This window comes from Thalassophryne amazonica, chromosome 8, assembly GCF_902500255.1.
Source record: "Thalassophryne amazonica chromosome 8, fThaAma1.1, whole genome shotgun sequence".
In the NCBI taxonomy this organism is placed as follows: Eukaryota; Metazoa; Chordata; class Actinopteri; order Batrachoidiformes; family Batrachoididae; genus Thalassophryne; species Thalassophryne amazonica.
In genome coordinates, this window is record NC_047110.1 from 107,661,468 (window position 1) to 107,683,138 (window position 21,671).

The window sequence follows — 21,671 nt, forward strand, 5'->3', positions numbered from 1 at the left end:
CAGACTGACCCATTGACTGAAGTTTCATCTCTCGAACGCCAGATGGCACACCTGTCCCTAGTACATGTACTGAGCGCATCTTACAAAAAACAAAAGCTAAACAATTAAATAAAAGTAATTATTTGTCTGGTTCACTCTGCTCCATTTTGTTACATTTTGTGATTATCAGTCACCATTTTGCTCCACTTCACCCATTTCGTATTTTAGTATAGCCCCACAAAATCCACTCTGCTGTAAGCCGTCTGGAGGCATGAAGAGCTGTTCGGATGAAAAGCTGAAAAGCTGACGTGATTTTTCACTGGACTGAGGTACTACACGGAGTCTTTTTTTTTGGAAGTACAAAGTCAGTGCACATTATCACCGGACTACATGTCACAATTTGGACTCCTATTTAAAGTTTGTGTTGTATTTTAGCAGAGAAGCTTGAATCTTCGACTGGACTGGGTTGCTTGACGCGAGGACGTGTCGCTTCAAATCGCAGAAGCTTCCTCAGCTAAAATTCTTGCTCTGGTGGTCTGACTTCTGTCTTGACTCTTGTAGAGAAGAATAATCAAGAAGTCACAAAAGCTGGAGTTTTAAACCTAACCAGACCCCTCCTACCGAGAGGCAGACTGCTATAGGCTGGTGACTAAACAATAGCTCTAATTAGCACCTATTGTGCTCTAGTTAACACCCTCCTAATGACAGGGCAGCTGTTCCTCTCCTGATGGCTCCCTTGACGACTCTGCTGATGACGTGAATGGCTCATTACCATGAACAAAAGACTGAAACTGCTTTGACCTGAGTACCACATTGTAAAAAGGGGATAAAGCGTGTCTCAGACCCCCTCCCCGGTTAAGGCTAGGTTTCAAATATTTCACAAAGAATGCCTCCTTGACCCCTCTCTCAAACCATTTCTTCTCTCTGGCTAATATTTTAACTTCCTTGTCCTCAAACGTGTGGTTAGTGTCTTTAAGGTGGAGATGAACTGCAGACTGAGGTCCACTGGCGCCCTCTCTGCGGTGCTGGTATAGCCTTTTGTGCCTTTTTAGTTTCACCTATGTAGTGTTTGTTACAGTTTTCCTGACATTGTTGTGTGGGCCGCTGAAGAGGAGGTACTGCTGACCCACCACCACCAGATGGTGCCCTGCTTGGAGTGCGGGCTTCAAGCACGAGAGGGCGTCGGAACTACTGGGAGTGACAGCTGTCACACATCATCAACACCAGCTGTCACTCATCAACCACATCCTCCATAAAAGCCGGACTGCAACTCCACGTCCCCGCCGAGAAATCAGCTACCATTCAGGTAACTTCTCTGCTGCATCCTAAATAAACAAAGTCTGATCTCATTTACAGCCGTTTTCCTGCGATGTGTCCTTGTCTGTTGCATTGGCGTTTGGTGTGGACTGCGACGGCTTCGCCTCACACCCCAACCAGACAAGTGGTTTTCCAGGAGCTGTACGAGTGTGTGTTACTGGAGGTGGAGGTTTTCCCTCCTGGAGGAATTAAGCACTGTAAGATTGTTGGGTGTGTATTCACACACCCACCATTAACTGTTTCTGTTTCTGCCAGCAGTACCGGGTCTGACTGCTGAAGACAGTGGCCACATGGGGCGCAGGGCTTGGCGGCTCCGGTGTTCTTCAGATCCGTTGGCGGTGGAAGCTGTGTGGGATCCGGCTCTTCTCTTGCCAGACGTCTTCTATCTTCGAGCCTGCCCACACGTCACCTTGTGTATGATTGACGATCCACATTCTCTGTCATTGTCTGTATTTCGTTGTGCGATTCACAACATTAAATTGTTACTTTTTTGCTTATCCATTGTCCGTTCATTAACGCCCCCTGTTGTGGGTCCGTGTCACGACACCTTCCCAACAGACATCTGATAGAATACACTACATTGCTCTTTTTGTAACTAAGGATCCTGTCCTTAGGGTGAACTCATTTCTGTCTCAAGGTGTTAACCGGTTTAAAGTAAACTGGGATTTTGTGCTGTCTGAAGATCCTCTGTAGTTTTTCCCCTACTCCTGCTAAATAAGGGAGAGACACTCCTCTTCTTCTTGTCTCCGTCTCCTGTCTATCTGGTCTCTTTGTTCTCTGGGACTCTGGGACTTCTCTAGTTACAAACAGAGCAATGTAGTGTATTCTATCAGATATCAGGAAAACTGTAACGAACACTACATAGGTGAGACTAAGCAACCTTTACACAAAAGGCTATACCAGCACCACAGAGAGGGCGCCAGTGGACCTCAGTCTGCAGTTCATCTCCACCTTAAAGACACTAACCACATGTTTGAGGACAAGGAAGTTAAAATATTAGCCAGAGAGAAGAAATGGTTTGAGAGAGGGGTCAAGGAGGCATTCTTTGTGAAACTTTTGAAACCTAGCCTTAACCGGGGAGGGGGTCTGAGACACGCTTTATCCCCTGTTTACAATGGGGTACTCAGGTCAAGCAGTTTCAGTCTTTTGTTCATGGTAATGAGTCATTCACGTCATCAGCAGAGTCGTCAAGGGAGCCATCAGGAGAGGGACAGCTGCCCTGTCATTAGGAGGGTGTTAACTAGAGCACAATAGGTGCTAATTAGAGCTATTGTTTAGTCACCAGCCTATAGCAGTCTGCCTCTCAGTAGGAGGGGTCTGGTTAGGTTTAAAACTCCAGCTTTTGTGACTTCTTGATTATTCTTCTCTACAAGAGTCAAGACAGAAGTCAGACCACCAGAGCAAGAATTTTAGCTGAGGAAGCTTCTGTGATTTGAAGCGAAACGTCCTCGCGTCAAGCAACCCAGTCCAGTCGAAGATTCAAGCTTCTCTACTATGGAAACCACCTGGACAACTGAGAGCCTACACAGAAACGTTGTACTTTAGCCTTTAGCCTGTACTTTAGCCTCAACCCTTCTCTGTTGTTTATAAATTAATAAAATATCAAATGACAAGTATCTATTTCAGCCGTTATATAAATAACTCAGCCACATGGGGTGTGCAGCCAGTACATTCTGAGTGCCTGTCCCAAGCCCGGATAAATGAGGAGGGTTGCGTCAGGAAGGGCATCCGGCGTAAAACAAGCCAACCCAGCTATGCAGACTCAGAATCAAATTCCCATACCGGATCGGTCGCGGCCCGGGTTAACAACGTCCGCCACCGGTGCTATTGCCCAACAGGGTGCCGGTGGAAATTGGGCTACTGCTGGGCGAAGACGACGAAGAAGAGGAGGAAAACGTTGCCATGAACAGCGGGAGAAGAAGAAAACTAGAAGGGTGGAAATGAGAGTGGGGACTTTGAATGTTGGTAGTATGAGAGAGGACATGCAGGTGGTTGGTGTGACAGAGGAAGATACAGAGGACAGGGTGAGATGGAAACGATTGATCTGCTGTGGCGACCCCTAACGGGAACAGCCGAAAGACAAAGAAGAAGATATAAACCAAATAATGAATGTTTTTACATTCTTTCAATGGAACGGATATTTAATTTGGTGAAATATTTGTACTATTGAACTCATAAACAGTCATTATTTGTATACTAAGTCACTGAGCCAAGTGGGAAAAACATTCTTTTTTCTCAACAGCACGTGGTGTCACAGTGTGCAGCTGCTGCTCTCACAGCCAGAAGCATTGGCGGCGCCAGGAAATTTTTGTTGGGGGGGGGGGGGGGGGCTGGGGTAAAAGGGGCTCCACAAAATGTCGTTGAAATGAACAATATATAATAAATTACTTTATAAATACCAAGGTATATGTTTTAGTCACCCGTGCTCCTCTAAAATGTGGTAAAAAAATGCACACACATATCACTTAGAATGATTGCAAGTTCAGTAAACTTGCACACAGGTATAAATAAACATAAGTGAAGTTTTAAGAGTGGCCGTAATAAATATTCAGGAAACCTAAATTTTTGGAGTATGGAGTTAAATTTGTCTCATTAATACTTGCAAATGCACAGAAGGTGATTTACAAATATCCTCTGATTTGTACACGTGCTTTGTGATCCACAAACACAAATTGTTGTTGTGTGTGGGTTTTTACAAATAAATGTTTATTTGCAAAACTGAAAATTCTGTTTGTGAAGGGTGATTCAACATTGGTGGATCACCAAACACACACACACATTCATCACTTTGCTCAGTCACACAATATTGAGACATTCTCAGTGCAAAACTGCAGTTGAGATCCACAAATATGTCAGTCGCTATTCACATTATTAGCAGAATTATTGGAGGAGCTGGGGGGGGCTTGTCTCATTATTGGGTGGGCTTAAGCCCCCCCAAGTCCCCCCCTTGGCGCCGCCACTGGCCAGAAGTGACGCAATTTCCCATCATCTTATCATTGAAAGCAACATTAAACATCTAAGTTTGTTAATGTCGCTGAGGGAAAAGTTGGAAAATTTAACTTTCAAGATGTATTGATGATGTTCGATTTGCTGTCTGTCTGCTGCACACACGTGAAAGCAGCATGAGAACCTTCTTTGTCGCTTCTCCTTCTATTATTTTCTTTAAATAAACCTGAATAAAGTGTAATTTTTCAGACACCTGATGCTGAAGCAGTAATCAGGAGGCAGAATGAGGCGTGGATCGTCTTTGCAAGGAGGCTGAACTTCCTGTCTGCGTCGAGAGGAGCCTTCATTCATTCATTCATTTATTCAATCACTCACTCCAAGAGCATCAGAGGAGGCGGTGAGGAGGGCAGGAGGAGAGGAACGAAAACAACAACAACAAACAAACCACAAAACAAAAACGCGGCAAACTTTTCTCGATCCTCTCGGACTCTCACCAACTGCCGGCAGTTATTAACGTCTGAGCGGATCTTCAACGGACGTGTGCCGGGCGCGCGCAGGGTGTAGCCGCAGCCGGAGCGCCCCGTGTGCGTGCGTGAGTACGCGCGCGAGGATCAGCCGGAGTGGCCGACACGTCAGAAGGATGCTGGAGGGCAATGCCTGCAGAAAGAGACGATGAGATCTGTCGAAAGGCGCTGGAACTGCTGTCGGAGCTGTGCTCCCGAGGAGAGGTCCAGGACGACAGCTGCCTGGATTTCATCTACTACTTCAGAGACCTGGCCAGACCCCGGACCACGGACTCAGGTCAGGACCCAAACGCTTCTCTTAGAGACATATGCCGAGTTGTGCTTAGATACTAAAGTCAGGTCACTTTTATTTTCACACGAACTACACAAACTCCCGTTTGTCTTTCGGTGGTGGAACCAGAAGCCCTCTGCCACGGGGGCGGAGTCAGAGGTTTGTTACATCATAAAGTAAAAATGTTACAACAGCCACAGGGCTTAAAAAACATTCAAGTTTGTTTAATCCCAAAATAACAAACTGAAGTAGATTAAAAATAATTTAAAGAACCCTAGAGGGGCACTTGGAGAGTGCAGACCTCTGCCAAGGCCAATAATAACCCACTACTCTGTACTGTGTGTTTATTTCTGGCCTGACTGAATTAACCCACCAACAGCACTTCTTGTATATTCATCCGTGAATTGTTCTGTGAACTGTTCTATAATTTATGTTTGTAGTATGCCCCAAGCAGAGGGTCACCCCTTTGAGTCTGGTCTGCTTGAGGTTTCTTCCTCAGAGGGAGTTTTTCCTTACCACTGTTGCTCTGGGGGTTGGTAAGGTTAGACCTTACCTGTGTGAAGCGCCTTGAGGCAACTTTGTTGTGATTTGGCGCTATATAAAGGAAAATAAATTGAATTGAAATAAATAAAGGAAAACTGAAATTAGCCCCCAACAAAATTAAGTTTGTTCCAGTGGAGCCAAAGTTTTATCCAGAGCTGCACTAAATCCTAAATCCAAATATTTTTTCCCCCATAAAGATCTATGCAATAGTTTTGAAAAATTAATGAAATCATGAATGAATAAATATTTAATGGGCATTCCTTGTTGCATGATGTACATGGTTGTTTCTGGGTAATGCTAACTAACAAACAGGGGAAAAAAACACACTCTCACGAGCGCTGCTTAGCTTATGGCAAGGTAAAAGTGGACCCTCTCGTTTTGGCTGAACAACTAACCAGTTTCTGGGTATTCTGTGTTAGTACACACCCGCAGCCAATGTACTTGATGAATTCTTGCGCAAAAAGTAGTTCCCGGACCTGCGATGTCTGTACGTTTTCATGGGTAACAAAAACATCAGGAGTATATCTGGTACAAGAACTTGTGTATCTCGTGTGTTTTTACACCTAAATGATTGTAAGTCAACACACTCATCCAGCAGCATCTTCTCATGTCGGCAAATTCAGCGCTGGGTCAGGAGAAAGTAGTCAGACGAGCTATCCCACAACGCCAAAATAGCAGAGATGTCGCTCCAATGAGAGCGGCACACTGAGCAGGGTGGGGAAAAAGCTGCGGTTTGCCACACCCCCTTTCAAGGAAACATAACTGCTGTATCTGAATATTTTATAGCAGACAAAAAGCAGTTTGCACTATCTGTAGGATGTCTGAATACTTGGTATGTATTTAGTTGGATGCAAAATGTACCATATTTTTTCAGACAATAAGTTGCACCTTTTTCTATGTTATGAGCTCTTTATTTTGAGATTTTTGGAGTGTACATTTAATTATTGGTATTTATGCCTCTATTTTGTTTAGTGGGAGAGGTGGTAGCCAAGAGGTTAGTGCACTTGGTTTCAGTGCAGAGGGTTCTCGGTTCAAACCCCACCCCTGCCACATTTCTCCATGTAATGTGGAGTTGTGTCACGAAGGGCATCCGGCATAAAACGTGTGCCAAATCAACATGCAGACCCACCTTGGTTCTGCTGTGGAGACCCCGAGTGCAAACAAGAGAGCAGCCAAAGGGTCTTACTTTATGCTTTTATTTTGTTCAGTGCTTTGGTCCCTGGGAAATTCCCATATAAGTAGTTATTATTATTGCTATTATATAATGGCTGAGCAGAACCTTGTCATTTGATTGGTGCGTTGTGTCATGTGCAGTGTTGCCACAGTTACTTTGAAAAAGTAATCCAATTACTGATTACTGATTACTCCTTGAAAAAGTAACTTAGTTACTTTACTGATTACTCAATTGTAAAAGTAACTAAGTTAGATTACTAGTTACTTTTTTAGTTACTTTTCCCAGCTGCCGACAACAACCCTCTGCCACCTCAACATGACAATGATACCTGTTTTGCCAAAACTTACTTTATAGTCACCCTTTCTTGACTTCAATGAAAATAAATACTTGTTTTATAAAAAGTAAAATAAAGACCTCTTTCTTGACCTCATATTTAACTGTTGACAGCACTGTAACAGTAAAACTTGCAATTTCGAACCTACATTTTTTATAAATGTAACTATTAAATTCTAACATTTTTCTAACATTTAAATTCTCTCTAAACATTTTACTTGTCGAAATTATTATTATTTTAAGCAATATTAGTAGTTGTAGTAAAAAACCGCTTCAAAACTGGACCTTTAATCTAGGGGTGTTGTGAGGGGGGCACATCCCTCCTCCACGCCCCCATTCCATCTGGATTCGCCCTGCTTTGGCGTTTGAGCACAAAGAATGGATAACATTTATTTATGCAGAAAACAGGACCAGATTTACAGGTAAGAAAGTTTTATTGCGTTTTCACATCATGTGGTCCTCAGAAAGAGAGTTTAGGTGCATTTGAGTGGAAAATAGTGTTAGTTGTTGACGCGTCGCAGAGGATCAGCTGTTTTTAACGACCAGATACAGAGCGGCTCAGCTCAGAATTCTAAATAAAGGAGGAAAAAAAAGTATAAAAATGTCTTTGTAAAGCTCAGTGCAGGTGTGCTGATCACCGCGCTTTAAGAGGTGAGGACGAGTCGAGCAGCTGCAAAAAAACGCGGATGAAAAGCTCACAGCTCGCTTAAAGTGGGCAGTTCAGTGGAACCCCGACCCCCTGCCCACAGACCAAGTTTAATGCTGCTATCGACCCACAATGAAAATAATAGTAACGCACAGTGACATGGAGAAGTAACTTTAATCTGATTACTGATTTGGAAAGATTAACGCGTTAGATTACTCGTTACTAAAAAAAAGTGGTCACTGGTCATGTGACATGGATTATTCATCTCATTTGTGTTGCGTCGCATTTAGCATGCAAATATGGTTCCATTTACTGTGAAAATTTGGTTCCATACGTTTTGTGCCATTGCACACTGCGAACCCCGCCTACGCACACACTAGTGGGGGCGGCGTTTAGCTAAACATGGCAGCTTGTTTGCTGATGGACAAGGATTTGAATGAGCAAATTGACAGCGCTAATTCTTCGAAAAAAAACACACACACACACACACACACACACACACACACACACACACACACACACACACACACACACACACACACACACACACACACACACACACACACACACACAAATCCACTATGCTGTAAGCTGTCTGGAGGCATGAAGAGCTGTTAGTATGAAAACCTGAAAGAATTTCTGATGTGATTTTTTGCTGGACTGAGGAGGTACATGAAGTCTTTATTCTTTTTGTAAGTACACAAAGTCAGTGCACAGCATCATGGACTACATCGTCAGAATAATTTTTGAACTACAGTATCTAACTGTTTTTCCAAGTTGACCGAGAACAATTTTGGACTCCTATTTAAAGTTCGTGTTGGACTGTTGACGTCAAAGCACCATTGACGCACAGGAAAATGTAAGTCCACTTTCTGTTGGTTATAAATTAATAGAATATCAAATGACAAGGACCTATTTTAGCAGTTATATAAAACAATGTTTTTTCATTCTTTCAATGTAACAAAATGTTTCATGAGGTGAAAGATGGAACATTCCATCTTTCACCTCATGAAACATTCTTACCATTGAACTCATAAACATTTATTATTTGTATACTAACTGACATTAAGAACATGCGAAGGTGTGGGCGTGTCACAGAGTACACACAGGATCAGTGGGCGTGTCTTACTGAGCATGCACGTACTCCCATATGGACTTCTGCGACATATGTTGCAGAAGTCTAAAACGGTCTACTTCAAGCTCAAATTTTATATAAAAAATTGTTTCTACATGCTCAGACATAGAAATGTGGAATTTGGAGGATGTTTAATGTGAAACTTTCACCATATTTAATTGCAAAAGTTAATTAAAAACAGAGTTTGCACATGACTGCTTTAAAGGCAATATTTTGACAGAGATCACCAAAATTTAATCAACTGCTGCCTCAGTCGATTACCATCTTCCACAAAACTGAAACATCAAAGCAGTCAAAGGCTGCCATCACATAACCTCAACCCAGTCTGTGTTTTTTTTCCTGCCCCCGTCACGTTTAGCCCCCACGTTTCGTGGCCCTTTTTATTTTATTTTTTTGCTATTTATAATCTTCCCCTCCTCCTAACTTTAACCATAACCATAGCGTAAATGTGTACCCTCCCCCAACGTTAACCATGACTTCCCCAGACCCCCCCTTTCACCCCACATTTTGTGGCTCCCATCACGAAATGAATTTATGACCCCGTTACGAAAAGCACCCCGTTGTTGTAACCCCGTCACGAACCCATAGATTAATGTACTTTTCGTTCCCCAGTCCCACAAACTGCCGTGAGACTGGACAGAGGTGTCAAATCCGGCTTCAGAAAGTAAAACCCTCCCATGTGTTGCTTCTACCTGTGCACCTAAAACAGGTGATCTCAATAATTAGCTCATCCACCTGCCTGAAGAGCTGAACTAATTACAATCAGCTGGTTTATTGGGAAGATGGGAACAAATATGTGGCTGTACTTTTACTTTCTGAAGCTTACAGATGAGGGTTAATAACATCTTACAGACGAGGGTTAATAACATCTTACAGACAAGGGTTAATAACATCTTACAGACGAGGGTTAATAACATCTTACAGACAAGGGTTAATAACATCTTACAGACAAGGGTTAATAACATCTTACAGACGAGGGTTAAGAATGACTTACAGACGAGGGTTAAGAATGACTTACAGACGAGGGTTAATAACATCTTACAGATGAGGGTTAAGAATGACTTACAGACGAGGGTTAAGAATGACTTACAGATGAGGGTTAATAACATCTCACAGACGAGGGTTAAGAATGACTTACAGACGAGGGTTAAGAATGACTTACAGATGAGGGTTAATAACATCTTACAGACGAGGGTTAAGAATGACTTACAGACGAGGGTTAATAACATCTTACAGACGAGGGTTAAGAATGTCTTACAGATGAGGGTTAATAATGACTTACAGATGAGGGTTAATAACATCTCACAGACGAGGGTTAATAATGACTTACAGATGATGGTTAATAACATGTTACAGATGAGAGATAGTAACATCTTACAGATGAGAGATAGTAACATCTTACAGATGAGGGTTAATAACATCTTACAGATGAAGGCTAATAATGATTGACAGATGAGGGTTAATAACATCTTACAGATGAGGGATAATAACATCTTGCATTTGAGGGTTAATAACCAGTGATGCCGGTAACGCGTTACTTAGTAACGCGTTACTCTAATCTGACCACTTTTTTTAGTAACGAGTAATCTAACGCGTTAATCTTTCCAAATCAGTAATCAGATTAAAGTTACTTCTCCATGTCACTGTGCGTTACTATTATTTTTCATTGTGGGTCGATAGCAGCATTAAACTTGGTCCGTGGGCAGGAGGTCGGGGTTCCACTGAACTGCCCACTTTAAGCGAGCTGTGAGCTTTTCATCCGCGTTTTTTTGCAGCTGCTCGACTCGTCCTCACCTCTTAAAGGGCGGTGATCAGCACACCTGCACTGAGCTTTACAAAGACATTTTTATACTTTTTTTCCTCCTTTATTTATAGCTGAGCTGAGCCGCTCTGTATCTGGTCGTTAAAAACAGCTGATCCTCCGCGACGCATCAACAACTAACACTATTTTCCACTCAAATGCACCTAAACTCTCTTTCTGAGGACCACATGATGTGAAAACGCAATAAAATTTTCTTACCTGTAAATCTGGTCATGTTTTCTGCATAAATAAATGTTATCCATTCTTTGTGCTCAAACGCCAAAGCAGGGGCGAATCCAGATGGAATGGGGGCGTGGGGCAAGGATGTGCCCCCCTCACAACACCCCTAGATTAAAGGTCCAGTTTTGAAGCCGTTTTTTACTACAACTACTAATATTGCTTAAAATAATAATAATTTCGACAAGTAAAATGTTTAGAGAGAATTTAAATGTTAGAAAAATGTTAGAATTTAATAGTTACATTTATAAAAAATGTAGGTTCGAAATTGCAAGTTTTACTGTTACAGTGCTGTCAACAGTTAAATATGAGGTCAAGAAAGAGGTCTTTATTTTACTTTTTATAAAACAAGTATTTCTTTTCATTGAAGTCAAGAAAGGGTGACTATAAAGTGAATTTTGGCAAAACAGGTATCATTGTCATGTTGAGGTGGCAGAGGGTTGTTGTCGACAGCTGGGAAAAGTAACTAAAAAAGTAACTAGTAATCTAACTTAGTTACTTTTACAATTGAGTAATCAGTAAAGTAACTAAGTTACTTTTTCAAGGAGTAATCAGTAATCAGTAATTGGATTACTTTTTCAAAGTAACTGTGGCAACACTGTTAATAATATCTTACAGATGAGGGTTAATAACATCTTGCATTTGAGGGTTAATAACATCTTACAGATGAGGGTTAATAACATCTTACAGATGAGGGTTAATAACATCTTGCATTTGAGGGTTAATAACATCTTACAGATGAGTGTTAATAACATCTTGCATTTGAGGGTTAATAACATCTTGCATTTGAGGGTTAATAACATATTACAGATGAGGGTTAATAACATCTTACAGATGAGGGTTAATAACATCTTACAGATGAGGGTTAGAGCCTGAGCCTGGTTCTGCTGGAGGTTTCTTCCTGTTAAAAGGGAGTTTTTCCTTCCCACTGTCGCCAAGTGCTTGCTCACAGGGGGGTCATTTTGACCGTTGGGGTTTTTCTGTTTTTATGTAATTGTTGTATGGCTCTTGCCTTACAATATAAAGCGCCTTGAGGCGACTGTTTGTTGTGACTTGGCGCTATATAAATAAATAAATAAATTTGATTTGATATTCCGTTTGTTAGCTTACAAGCTATAGTTACGTTGCGCTAGATGAATTGATTTCGGTTTAGATTGAGTCAGATTTATTTTCAGTCAGTTTTAGATTGTTTCAGGTAGGCTGGAGCTGCACTCACTTTGGTTTTGATTAGGTTGGCTTTGTGTTTTTGTTGTTCTTGTTTTACAACACAGATATTGTTTATTCAAGTATGGCAGTGGTAGGTCCATGACCTATACGGGATCTAGGCGCTCCCGTCATCATGAGCCTCCCAGCTGACTGGGTTATAGCAGTGGGTAGATGGGACTCATTAACCCTGTTAAGGCGGTCCACCTAGGGAATGGAAAACCCTGATGTTAAACCCCCAGCCTGGGTTACTGCCCCTGTGCCTCCGAGGAAGGTTCTTTAGCCAGAGGCTAGGAGAAGGTCACTCTGATGTAAAACCTACAGCCTGGTGGTCGCCACAACCATCTCAGCTTGTCTGTGCCACTGTGGCTTGCCACCTTGCCTAAAGAGTGGAATTGGTGTGCACGAGCTCATCCCCACTTTAAACAACGAGCGCAGGTGGGAAGGAAAGCCCTGCAGCGATGGGAAGAGGCGAAAACAGCAGATGCATGATGGCACTGGGAGCTGCAGTCTCGATCCTGCATGCAGGCGGCTCAGGAGCTATGGTCGTTTGATTGCTGACCCGAGACAACAGCATCATCCGGCAGGGCCCTGGGTGACCAAGCAGCCCTGTTTAGGGATAGCCCTGCTTGCTCCACATGGAGACAGACCTAGAAAAGGTGGTCTAAACATGGCTTGTCTCACTAGACCCGGTTGGCTCACCGCTGCCAACGGGCATCACTACACGCGGTGTGAAAAGAAAAACAAAGAACCTGAAAATTGCGTGCTGGAATGTACACACAATGATGGACTCAGACAATAGCGATCGTCCTCGAAGACGCTCAGCCTTAGTCGCCAAAGAGCTAGCAAGGCTTGACATAGACATTGCTGCACTCAGCGAGGTGCGCTTTGCAGACCAAGGGTCACTCACCGAGGAAGGTACAGGCTACACACTGTTCTGGTCAGGGAAGGCTAAAGAAGATCGTCGACTCTCAGGGGTCGGGTTCATGATTAAGAGCGCCATAGCACATAGGTTACACAGTTTGCCAGTTGGACATTCTGACCGACTCATGTCACTCCGGCTCCCCATCAACAACAAGGATTTTGCCACTATTGTTAGTGTGTATGCCCCAACCATGCAGGCCGACATCGGAGGCTTTCTATAGTGATCTGCACAACCTTCTACAGCGCGTCGACACCCAGGACAAGCTCCTCATCATGGGAGATTTCAACACCAGAGTGGGCCGCGACTCTGATGTATGGAAGGACGTGCTAGGGAAACATGGCATAGGCAACTGTAACGACAATGGCCGCCTGCTGCTGGAGTTCTGCTCTGCACATGACTTGACGATCACCAACAGCCTGTTCCAACAGAAAGAGAGATTCAAAGCAAACTGGAGACACCCACGCTCCAAACACTGGCACCTTCTGGATGTCTACGTTCTGATGCAACAGCATCATAGAAGAGACGTACTACATACCAGGGTGATGCCTAGCGCGGATTGCTATACGGATCATCGCTTGGTCCGTTCCAAGATTGCTTTCACTTTCAAGCCCCCCCCTAAGAAGAAAGGCCCACAGTTTAAGAAGCTACAAATCCACAAGCTGCAAGACATAGACACAAAAATGGAGTTCCAGGCCAAACTAGAGGAGAGACTGGGTGGAGAAGAAGACCTGCCTGACGACCCTGAACAACAGTGGATGAGATTAAAGACCATCCTTCAGGAGACGGCAGCAGAAATAGTGGGCTTCTCAGCCAGGAAAAATAAAGACTGGTTTGATGAGTCTGATGCACAGATCCAGGAACTACTAGAAAAGAAATGTGCATGCCACAAGACGTTTTTAGCTAAACCTGATGATGATGATGATGCCAAGACAGCTTACAGAAATGCCTGCTCCACACTGCAAAGCAAGCTCCGCATACTGCAGAACGACTGGTGGTTAGCTTTTGCGGAGAAGACACAACAACATGCCGATGCCAGAGACATGCGCTCCTTTTATGAAGCCCTTAAGACCATCCATGGGCCAGCACATCAAGTGCAAGCACCCCTGCGCTCCTCAGACGGCTCCACCCTTTTGACGGACAAAGAAACCATTATGCAGCGTTGGTCAGAACACTTTGAAAACCTCTTCAGTGACAAGCGCACTGTGCAAGAGTCATCAATCGAGAAGATTCCCCAGGTGGAGGTGAAATGGGAACTTGATTACCCCCCATCACTTGAAGAGATCCGAAAGGCTACCACGCAGCTGAATCCAGGGAAGTCTCCTGGCATAGATGGCATCCCAGCAGAGGTGTACCAAAATGGAGGTGAGGCAGTCCTCGACAAGCTTCAGATTCTCTTCTCCAGTTGCTGGGAAAAGGAAATGGTTCCACATGACCTTCGGGATGCGGTCATTGTCTCCCTGTACAAGAACAAGGGTGACAAGTCCGACTGTTGTAATTACCGGGGCATCACTCTCCTCTCAATAGCAGGTAAGTTTTTGGCTCAAGTGCTGCTCAACAGGCTTACCCCTACCATTGCGCATGAAAATACTCCCGAGAGTCAGTGCGGATTTCGGGCCAACAGGGGAACCACCGACATGATCTTCATCCTGAGACAGATCCTGGAGAAGTGCAGAGAACAGAACATGGCCCTTTATGCAGGCTTCATAGACCTAACCAAGGCTTTTGACACGGTCAGTCGTGGGGGTTTGTGGAAGATTCTTGCACGCCTTGGCTGCCCTCCAAAGCTCCTCACCATCATCCACCAGCTGCATGAAGGCCAGATGGGACAAGTGAAGTACAATAGGACTCTGTCCGGCAGCGTCCCCATCTCAAATGGCGTCAAACAAGGTTGCATCCTCGCGCCCACTCTGTTCTCCATCTTCTTCAGCATGATTCTTCGTGAGGCCAAAGAAGACTTGACAAACGGCATCTATATCCGCTTCAGAACCGACGGAAGTCTGTTTAACTTGCGGCGCCTTCTGTCCCACACTAAGATCACAGAACAGCTAATCATGGAGCTGCTCTTCGCAGATGACTGCGCCCTCGTTGCCCATATGAAACAAGCCTTGCAGCACATTGTCAACTGTTTGCCTGAAGCAGCAAGAGCCTTCGGCCTCACCATCAGCCTGAGAAAGACAGAAGTGCTATATCAACCGGTCCCCCATACAGCATATACGCCACCCAAAATCAACATCGAGGGTACCAGCCTGAATGCAGTAGAGCACTTCACATATCTCGGTAGTGTTATCTCAAATGACGCATCTGTTGCTAAGGACCTAGACAGTCGCCTTGCCAAGGCCAGCAGTTCTTTTGGTCGACTCTCAATGAAAGTCTGGCAGAATCATGCTCTGCGCCTTTCCGCAAAAGTGCAGGTCTACAGAGCCATTGTGGTCCCTACCCTCCTGTATGGAGCTGAAACCTGGGTTCTGTATCGCCAGCAGATCAGATCACTGGAACGCTTTCATCAGCGTCGTCTCCGAAACATCTTCGGGATCAAGTGGCAGGACTACGTTTCAAATGAGGACATCCTTACCAGAGCCAAATTGCCCAGCATGGAGTCTATTATACTCAAACAACAGCTTCGTTGGGCAGGCCACGTAGCCAGGATGGATGATACACCCATGCCAAAATTAATTCTCTTTGGCGAGCTCAAGGAAGGGAGACGAAACCAAGGGGCCCCCAAAAAGCGCTATAAGGACCAGCTGAAGAAACAGCTCTCCCTTGCAGGCATTCAGCATCAGTCATGGCAGCATCTAGCTACAGACAGACTCAGCTGGCGTTCCAGCATCAAATCCGCCAGCCTGAAGTTTGAGGCAGAAAGAAGTGAGGCCTCACGTCAGAAGCGTCAAAGACAGAAAGAGCGGGCAGCAGCACAAGCCCAGCCTACTCAAGTGTTCATTTGCCCTAAGTGTAACAGGTCTTGTGCATCCCGCATCGGACTTTTCAGCCACCAGAGGGCTTGTAGAAAATAAACTAAAAAAAAAAAAAAAAAAAAAGGCCTTTCCACTATCCTCGCAAGCGAGGAAACTGCCAACAACAACAACAGATGAGGGTTAATAACTTCTTACAGATGAGGGTTAATTGTTGTGTGTTGGGGGGTTTGGCTGGATATTTTGGTGTTGTTTTCTTTTCTTTGCTCTCCAGGTGGTATGCAAACTGGTTTTTGTCTGTGGAGAAGGTGCTGGCAGAAGAGTCCTTCACCCTCATCAGCATTATTGGCTGCACTTGTGGAGGATGTTCACGTGCAGGCCTAATGACTTGCAGCACCTGTGGATGATGCTCACGTGCAAACTTAAAGACTTTCAGCTGAAGCAGATAATGAGATGGCGTTCTGCATTTAAGCCATGAGTGATTCGAGCAGAATTGCCGGGAACTCAACCTTGTGACGTTCGTTTGTGAGACGCTGAGGACCGTGCCTGGGTTTGATACATCGTGCCTGTGAAGGAGGACGGGTGAGGGACACATGCTGTCAGCACACATCAGAGGTGATGATTGTCTGAATAAGTGTTAACAGTAATTTGATATTTTGTTATGCAGTATATTTGAACATTGATGAGAATTGTGCAGCTCGCTTCTCACTGCCGTGGCGTACGGAATGATGATCCTCCACCTGTTGTGAGAAGCTGCTCATTTACATAAAGCTTAAATTCAGACCTGAATGTGTTGCTGATAGTGTGTGCCTTTGAATGATATTTGTTGTAGCTGTTGACTTACCTCAGCTTTTCCATCCTTCACAGAGTCAGTTTGTCGTATCCACCTGGGGGGTGTTCGGCAGTGAGTCTGGGTCCAGAAGCGTCGGGCTTTGATCCATTTGGGCGCTGGAGAGCGCGCCGTCCTTCACCTCGCCAGACAACCGCACATTTATGTTGTACACAAAGTATTGCACAGAAGGGAAATAAATTTGTTTTGTTTTTGGAACCGCTTTCTGGTTATTTTAGCGCTGGGTTCAGTCAGACGCTGGTCCGCTCCTCAACTCGCGTCTGCACATAACAGTTAATAACATTTTACATACGAGGGTTAATAATTTCTTACAGATGAGGGTTAATAACGTCTTACAGATGAGGGTTAATAACATTTTACAGACAAGGGTTAACAATTTCTTACAGATGAGGGTTAATAACATCTTGCAGATGAGGGTTAATAAACTTTTACATACAAGGGTTAATAATTTCTTACAGATGAGGGTTAATAATTTCTTACAGATGAGGGTTAATAACATTTTACAGACAAAGGTTAATAATTTCTTACAGATGAGGGTTAATAACATCTTGCAGATGAGGGTTAATAACATTTTACATACGAGGGTTAATTTCTTACAGATGAGGGTTAACATTTTACAGACAAGGGTTAATATTTTCTTACAGATGAGGGTTAATAACATCTTGCAGATGAGGGTTAATAAAATTTTACATACAAGGGTTAATAACTTCTTACAGATGAGGGTTAATAACTTCTTACAGATGAGGGTTAATAACATTTTACAGACAAGGGTTAATAATTTCTTACAGATGAGGGTTAATAACATTTTACATACGAGGGTTAATAATTTCTTACAGATGAGGGTTAATAACTTCTTACAGATGAGGGTTAATAACATTTTACAGACAAGGGTTAATAATTTCTTACAGATGAGGGTTAATAACAGCTTGTAGATGAGGGTTAATAAAATTTTACAGACGAAGGTTAATAATTTGTTACAGATGAGGGTTAATAACATTTTACAGACAAGGGTTAATAATTTCTTACAGATGAGGGTTAATAACATCTTGTAGATGAGGGTTAATAAAATTTTACAGACGAAGGTTAATAATTTGTTACAGATGAGGGTTAATATCTTGCATTTGAGGGTTAATAACTTCTTACAGATGAGGTTTAACATTTTACAGACGAGGGTTAATAATTTCTTACAGATGAGGGTTAATAACTTCTTACAGATGAGGGTTAATAACTTCTTACAGATGAGGGTTAATAACATCTTGCAGATGAGGGTTAATAAAATTTTACAGATGAGGGTTAATAATTTGTTACCGACTAGGTTTAGGCTTTAAGCTTCAGATATAATGCCGTGACATCGTTCCTCCTGTGAAGGAAATTCTTTGGGGTCAACCTGGACAATAAAGAATTTTATCTGCTGGAAATAAGTGCTTACACACGGAGTGTCTGAATGTTCTCTTGTTTACAACAAAACCGAGGGGGATGGAAAAGCGAGCTTGTTTTTTGTGTCTATTAGCACCAACAGCGCTCACAAAGCTTTCAGATGTTCAGTGTGTGTCTGTGTGTGTGTTTTACTGCAGCCTCCACCTTCTGCCATCATCCTTTCAAAGCCACAGATAAATGCTGGCTCACATTTACAGTGCTCCCACAAAGTATTCACAGTGCTTTTTCCACATTTTGTTATGTTACAGCCTTATTCCAAAATGGATGAAATTATATTTTCCTCAAAATTCGACACACAATACCCCATAATGACAATGTGAAAAAAAGGGTTTTTGAGATATTTGCAAATTTAATAATAATAATAATAATAATAATAATAATAATAATAATAAAAAACAAGAAATCACATGTACATAAGTATTCCAACAGAGGAGTCCATCTGGGGTAAATTCAGTTGATTGGACATGATTTGGAAAAACACACACACACCTGCCTACATATAAGGTCCCATAGTTGACAGTGCATGTCAGAGCACAAACCAAGCATGAAGTCAAAGGAACTGTCTGTAGACCTCCAAGACAGGATTGTCTGAAGGCACAAATCTGGGGAAGGGTACAGAAACATTTGTCCTGCTTTGAAGGTCCCAATGAGCACAGTGGACTCCATCATTCGTAAGTGGAAGAAGTTCAAATCCACCAGGACTCTTCCTAGAGCTGGTCTAAACTGAGTGATCAGGGGAAAAGGGCCGTAAGCCTGGTTCACACGACAGGATTTTAAAATTATCTTTAGGTTTCCAAAACCTGAGAGACCACACACGTGAAGATAAAAAATCATAGCTCTAACAGGTTTGGTCGTACAGTGTGTGGTGTTCAGCCACACGGTGAGGACAACACCACACACGAACAGATTTCACACACTTAACATTCCCAGCTCAGACAGGAAATCTCGCAAAATCTCTCGAGATTAAACGTGACTTCAGAGTAAACAAACGGAGATACTTTGTGGACTATTTAAAACAGAGGGAAAAATAGAATACAAAAAGAAAAAGAAAAGGCGTTCTTTAAAGGAGTGGAGACAGCGCGACCACTGGACTTTCTGGTAAGTCAGAACAGCTGTTTTGATTTTATTTTCTGCTCCGTTTGTCCGTCACCTCGCTTTCTGATTGACTGCACATCACATTCTGCAGGCTGCGTGCTCGTTTGTGGTCGGAGGACACCACACGTGCTGCGATATCAGGCCCCGATTTGCGATCGGAGCGCTCCTGACGTCCTTCCGAGCAGATCAGAGCTCTATTAACACGCCACACACAGCAGGAATATCTGATAACATTATCTTTAGTGTCATCACGATTGTCGGGGCGTCCTTAAGATTGTCAGAAGGGGAAGATCGGGTCCGATATCGACCTAATTATCCTGCCATGTGAACCAGGCCTTTAGTCACTCCTTAGTAAAGGGCACATGGCAGCACGCCTGGAGTTTGACAAAAGGCACCTGAAGGACTCTCAGACCAGGAGAAACAAAATTCTATGGTTTGATGAGACAAAGACTGAAGTCTTTGGCGTCATGTTTGGAGGAAACCAGGCACCAGCCCTACAGTGGCCCTACAGAAGCATGGTGGCGGCAGCATCATGCTGTGGGGATGTTTTTCAGCAGCAGGAACTGGGAGACTAGTCAGGATTGATAGAATGATGAATGCAGCAATGTACAGAGACATCCTGGATGAAAACCTGCTCCAGAGCGCTCTTGACCTCAGACTGGGGCGACGGTTCATCTTTCAACAGGACAATGACCCTAAACACACAGCCAAGATATCAAAGGAGTGGCTTCAGGACAACTCTATGAATGTCCTTGAGTGGACCAGCCAGTGCCCAGACCTGAATCTGATTGAACATCTCTGGAGAGATCTGGAAATGGCTGTGCACCGACACTCCCCATCCAACCTGATGGAGCTTGAGAGGACCTGCAAAGAGGAATGGACCAAACTGCCCAAAGATAGGTGCACCAAGCTTGTGGCATCGTATTCAAGAAGACTCAAGACTGTAATTGCTGCCAAAGATACATCAACAAAGTGTTGAGCAAAGGGTGTACATGTGGTTTCTCTCTGTACGTTGGCTTAGATCAGACCTCTCTAAAGCACCTCCAGTTTATTCAGAACGCTGCTGCTCGTCTACTTTTGGGAAAGAAAAAGTTTGTCCACATTATGTCAGTCTTGGCTGTTCCTCACTGGCTTTCAGTCCATTACCGTGTTGATTTTAACGTTCTTTTAATTGTTTTTAAAGCCCTGAAGGCCTGGCCCCAGTGTATCTTTAAAGATAAAGATAAACTTTATTGATCTCACAGAGGAGAAATTCACATGTCACGTCAGCTCTTAAAAAACACACAAGGTGGGTGCAAGTAGAGGAAAATGTGAGTGTATATATATATATATATATATATATATATATATATATATATATATATATATATATATATATACAGTGATGCCGGTAACGCGTTAACGCGTTACTCTAATCTGACCACTTCTTTTAGTAACGAGTAATCTAACGCGTTAATCTTTCCAAGTCAGTAATCAGATTAAAGTTACTTCTCCATGTCACTGTGCGTTACTATTATTTTTCATTGTGGGTCGATAGCAGCATTAAACTTGGTCCGTGGGCAGGGGGTCGGGGTTCAACTGAACGTCCCACTTTAAGCGAGTTGTGAGCTTTTCATCCGCGGTTTTTTTGCAGCTGCTCGACTCGTCCTCACCTCTTAAAGGGCGGTGATCAGCACACCTGCACTGAAATTACGAAGACATTTTTATACTTTTTTCCTCCTTTATTTAGAATTCTGAGCTGAGCTGCTCCGTATCGTCTCGTTAAAAACAGCTGATCCTCGGCGACGCGTCAACAACTAACACTATTTTCCACTCAAATGCACCTAAACACTCTTTCTGAGGACCACATGATGTGAAAACGCAATAAAACTTTCTTACCTGTAAATCTGGTCCTGTTTTCTGCATAAATAAATGTAATCCATTCTTTGTGCTCAAACGCCAAAGCAGGGGTGAATCCAGATGGGATGGGGGCGTGGGGGAGGGATGTGCCCCCCCCCACAACAGCCCTAGATTAAAGGTCCAGTTTGAAGCTGTTTTTTTACTACAACTACTAATATTGCTTAAAATAATAATAATTTCGACAAGTAAAATGTTTAGAGAGAATTTAAATGTTAGAAAAATGTTAGAATTTAATAGTTACATTTATAAACAATGTACGAGGGCTGTCAATAAAGTAACGGTCCTTTTTATTTTTTTCAAAAACTATATGGACTTCATTCATATGTTTTTACGTCAGACATGCTTGAACCCTCGTGCGCATGCGTGAGTTTTTCCACTCCTGTCGGTGACATCATTCGCCTGTGAGCACTCCTTGTGGGAGGAGTCGTCCAGCCCCTCGTCGGAATT

General features: G+C 43.3%; 1 protein-coding gene across 1 annotated transcript in view; it reads left to right on the forward strand.

Moving 5' to 3' along the window:
• Window positions 1–4,787: 4,787 nt before the first annotated feature.
• Window positions 4,788–21,671, forward strand: part of syt9b (synaptotagmin IXb) — a 159,028-nt gene continuing 142,144 nt past the window's right edge. Inside the window, exon 1 of the mRNA XM_034177213.1 lies at window positions 4,788–5,043. Within this exon, the coding sequence (XP_034033104.1) occupies window positions 4,896–5,043 (148 nt within the window). The 5' untranslated portion in view covers window positions 4,788–4,895. The remainder of the gene's footprint in view (window positions 5,044–21,671) is intronic.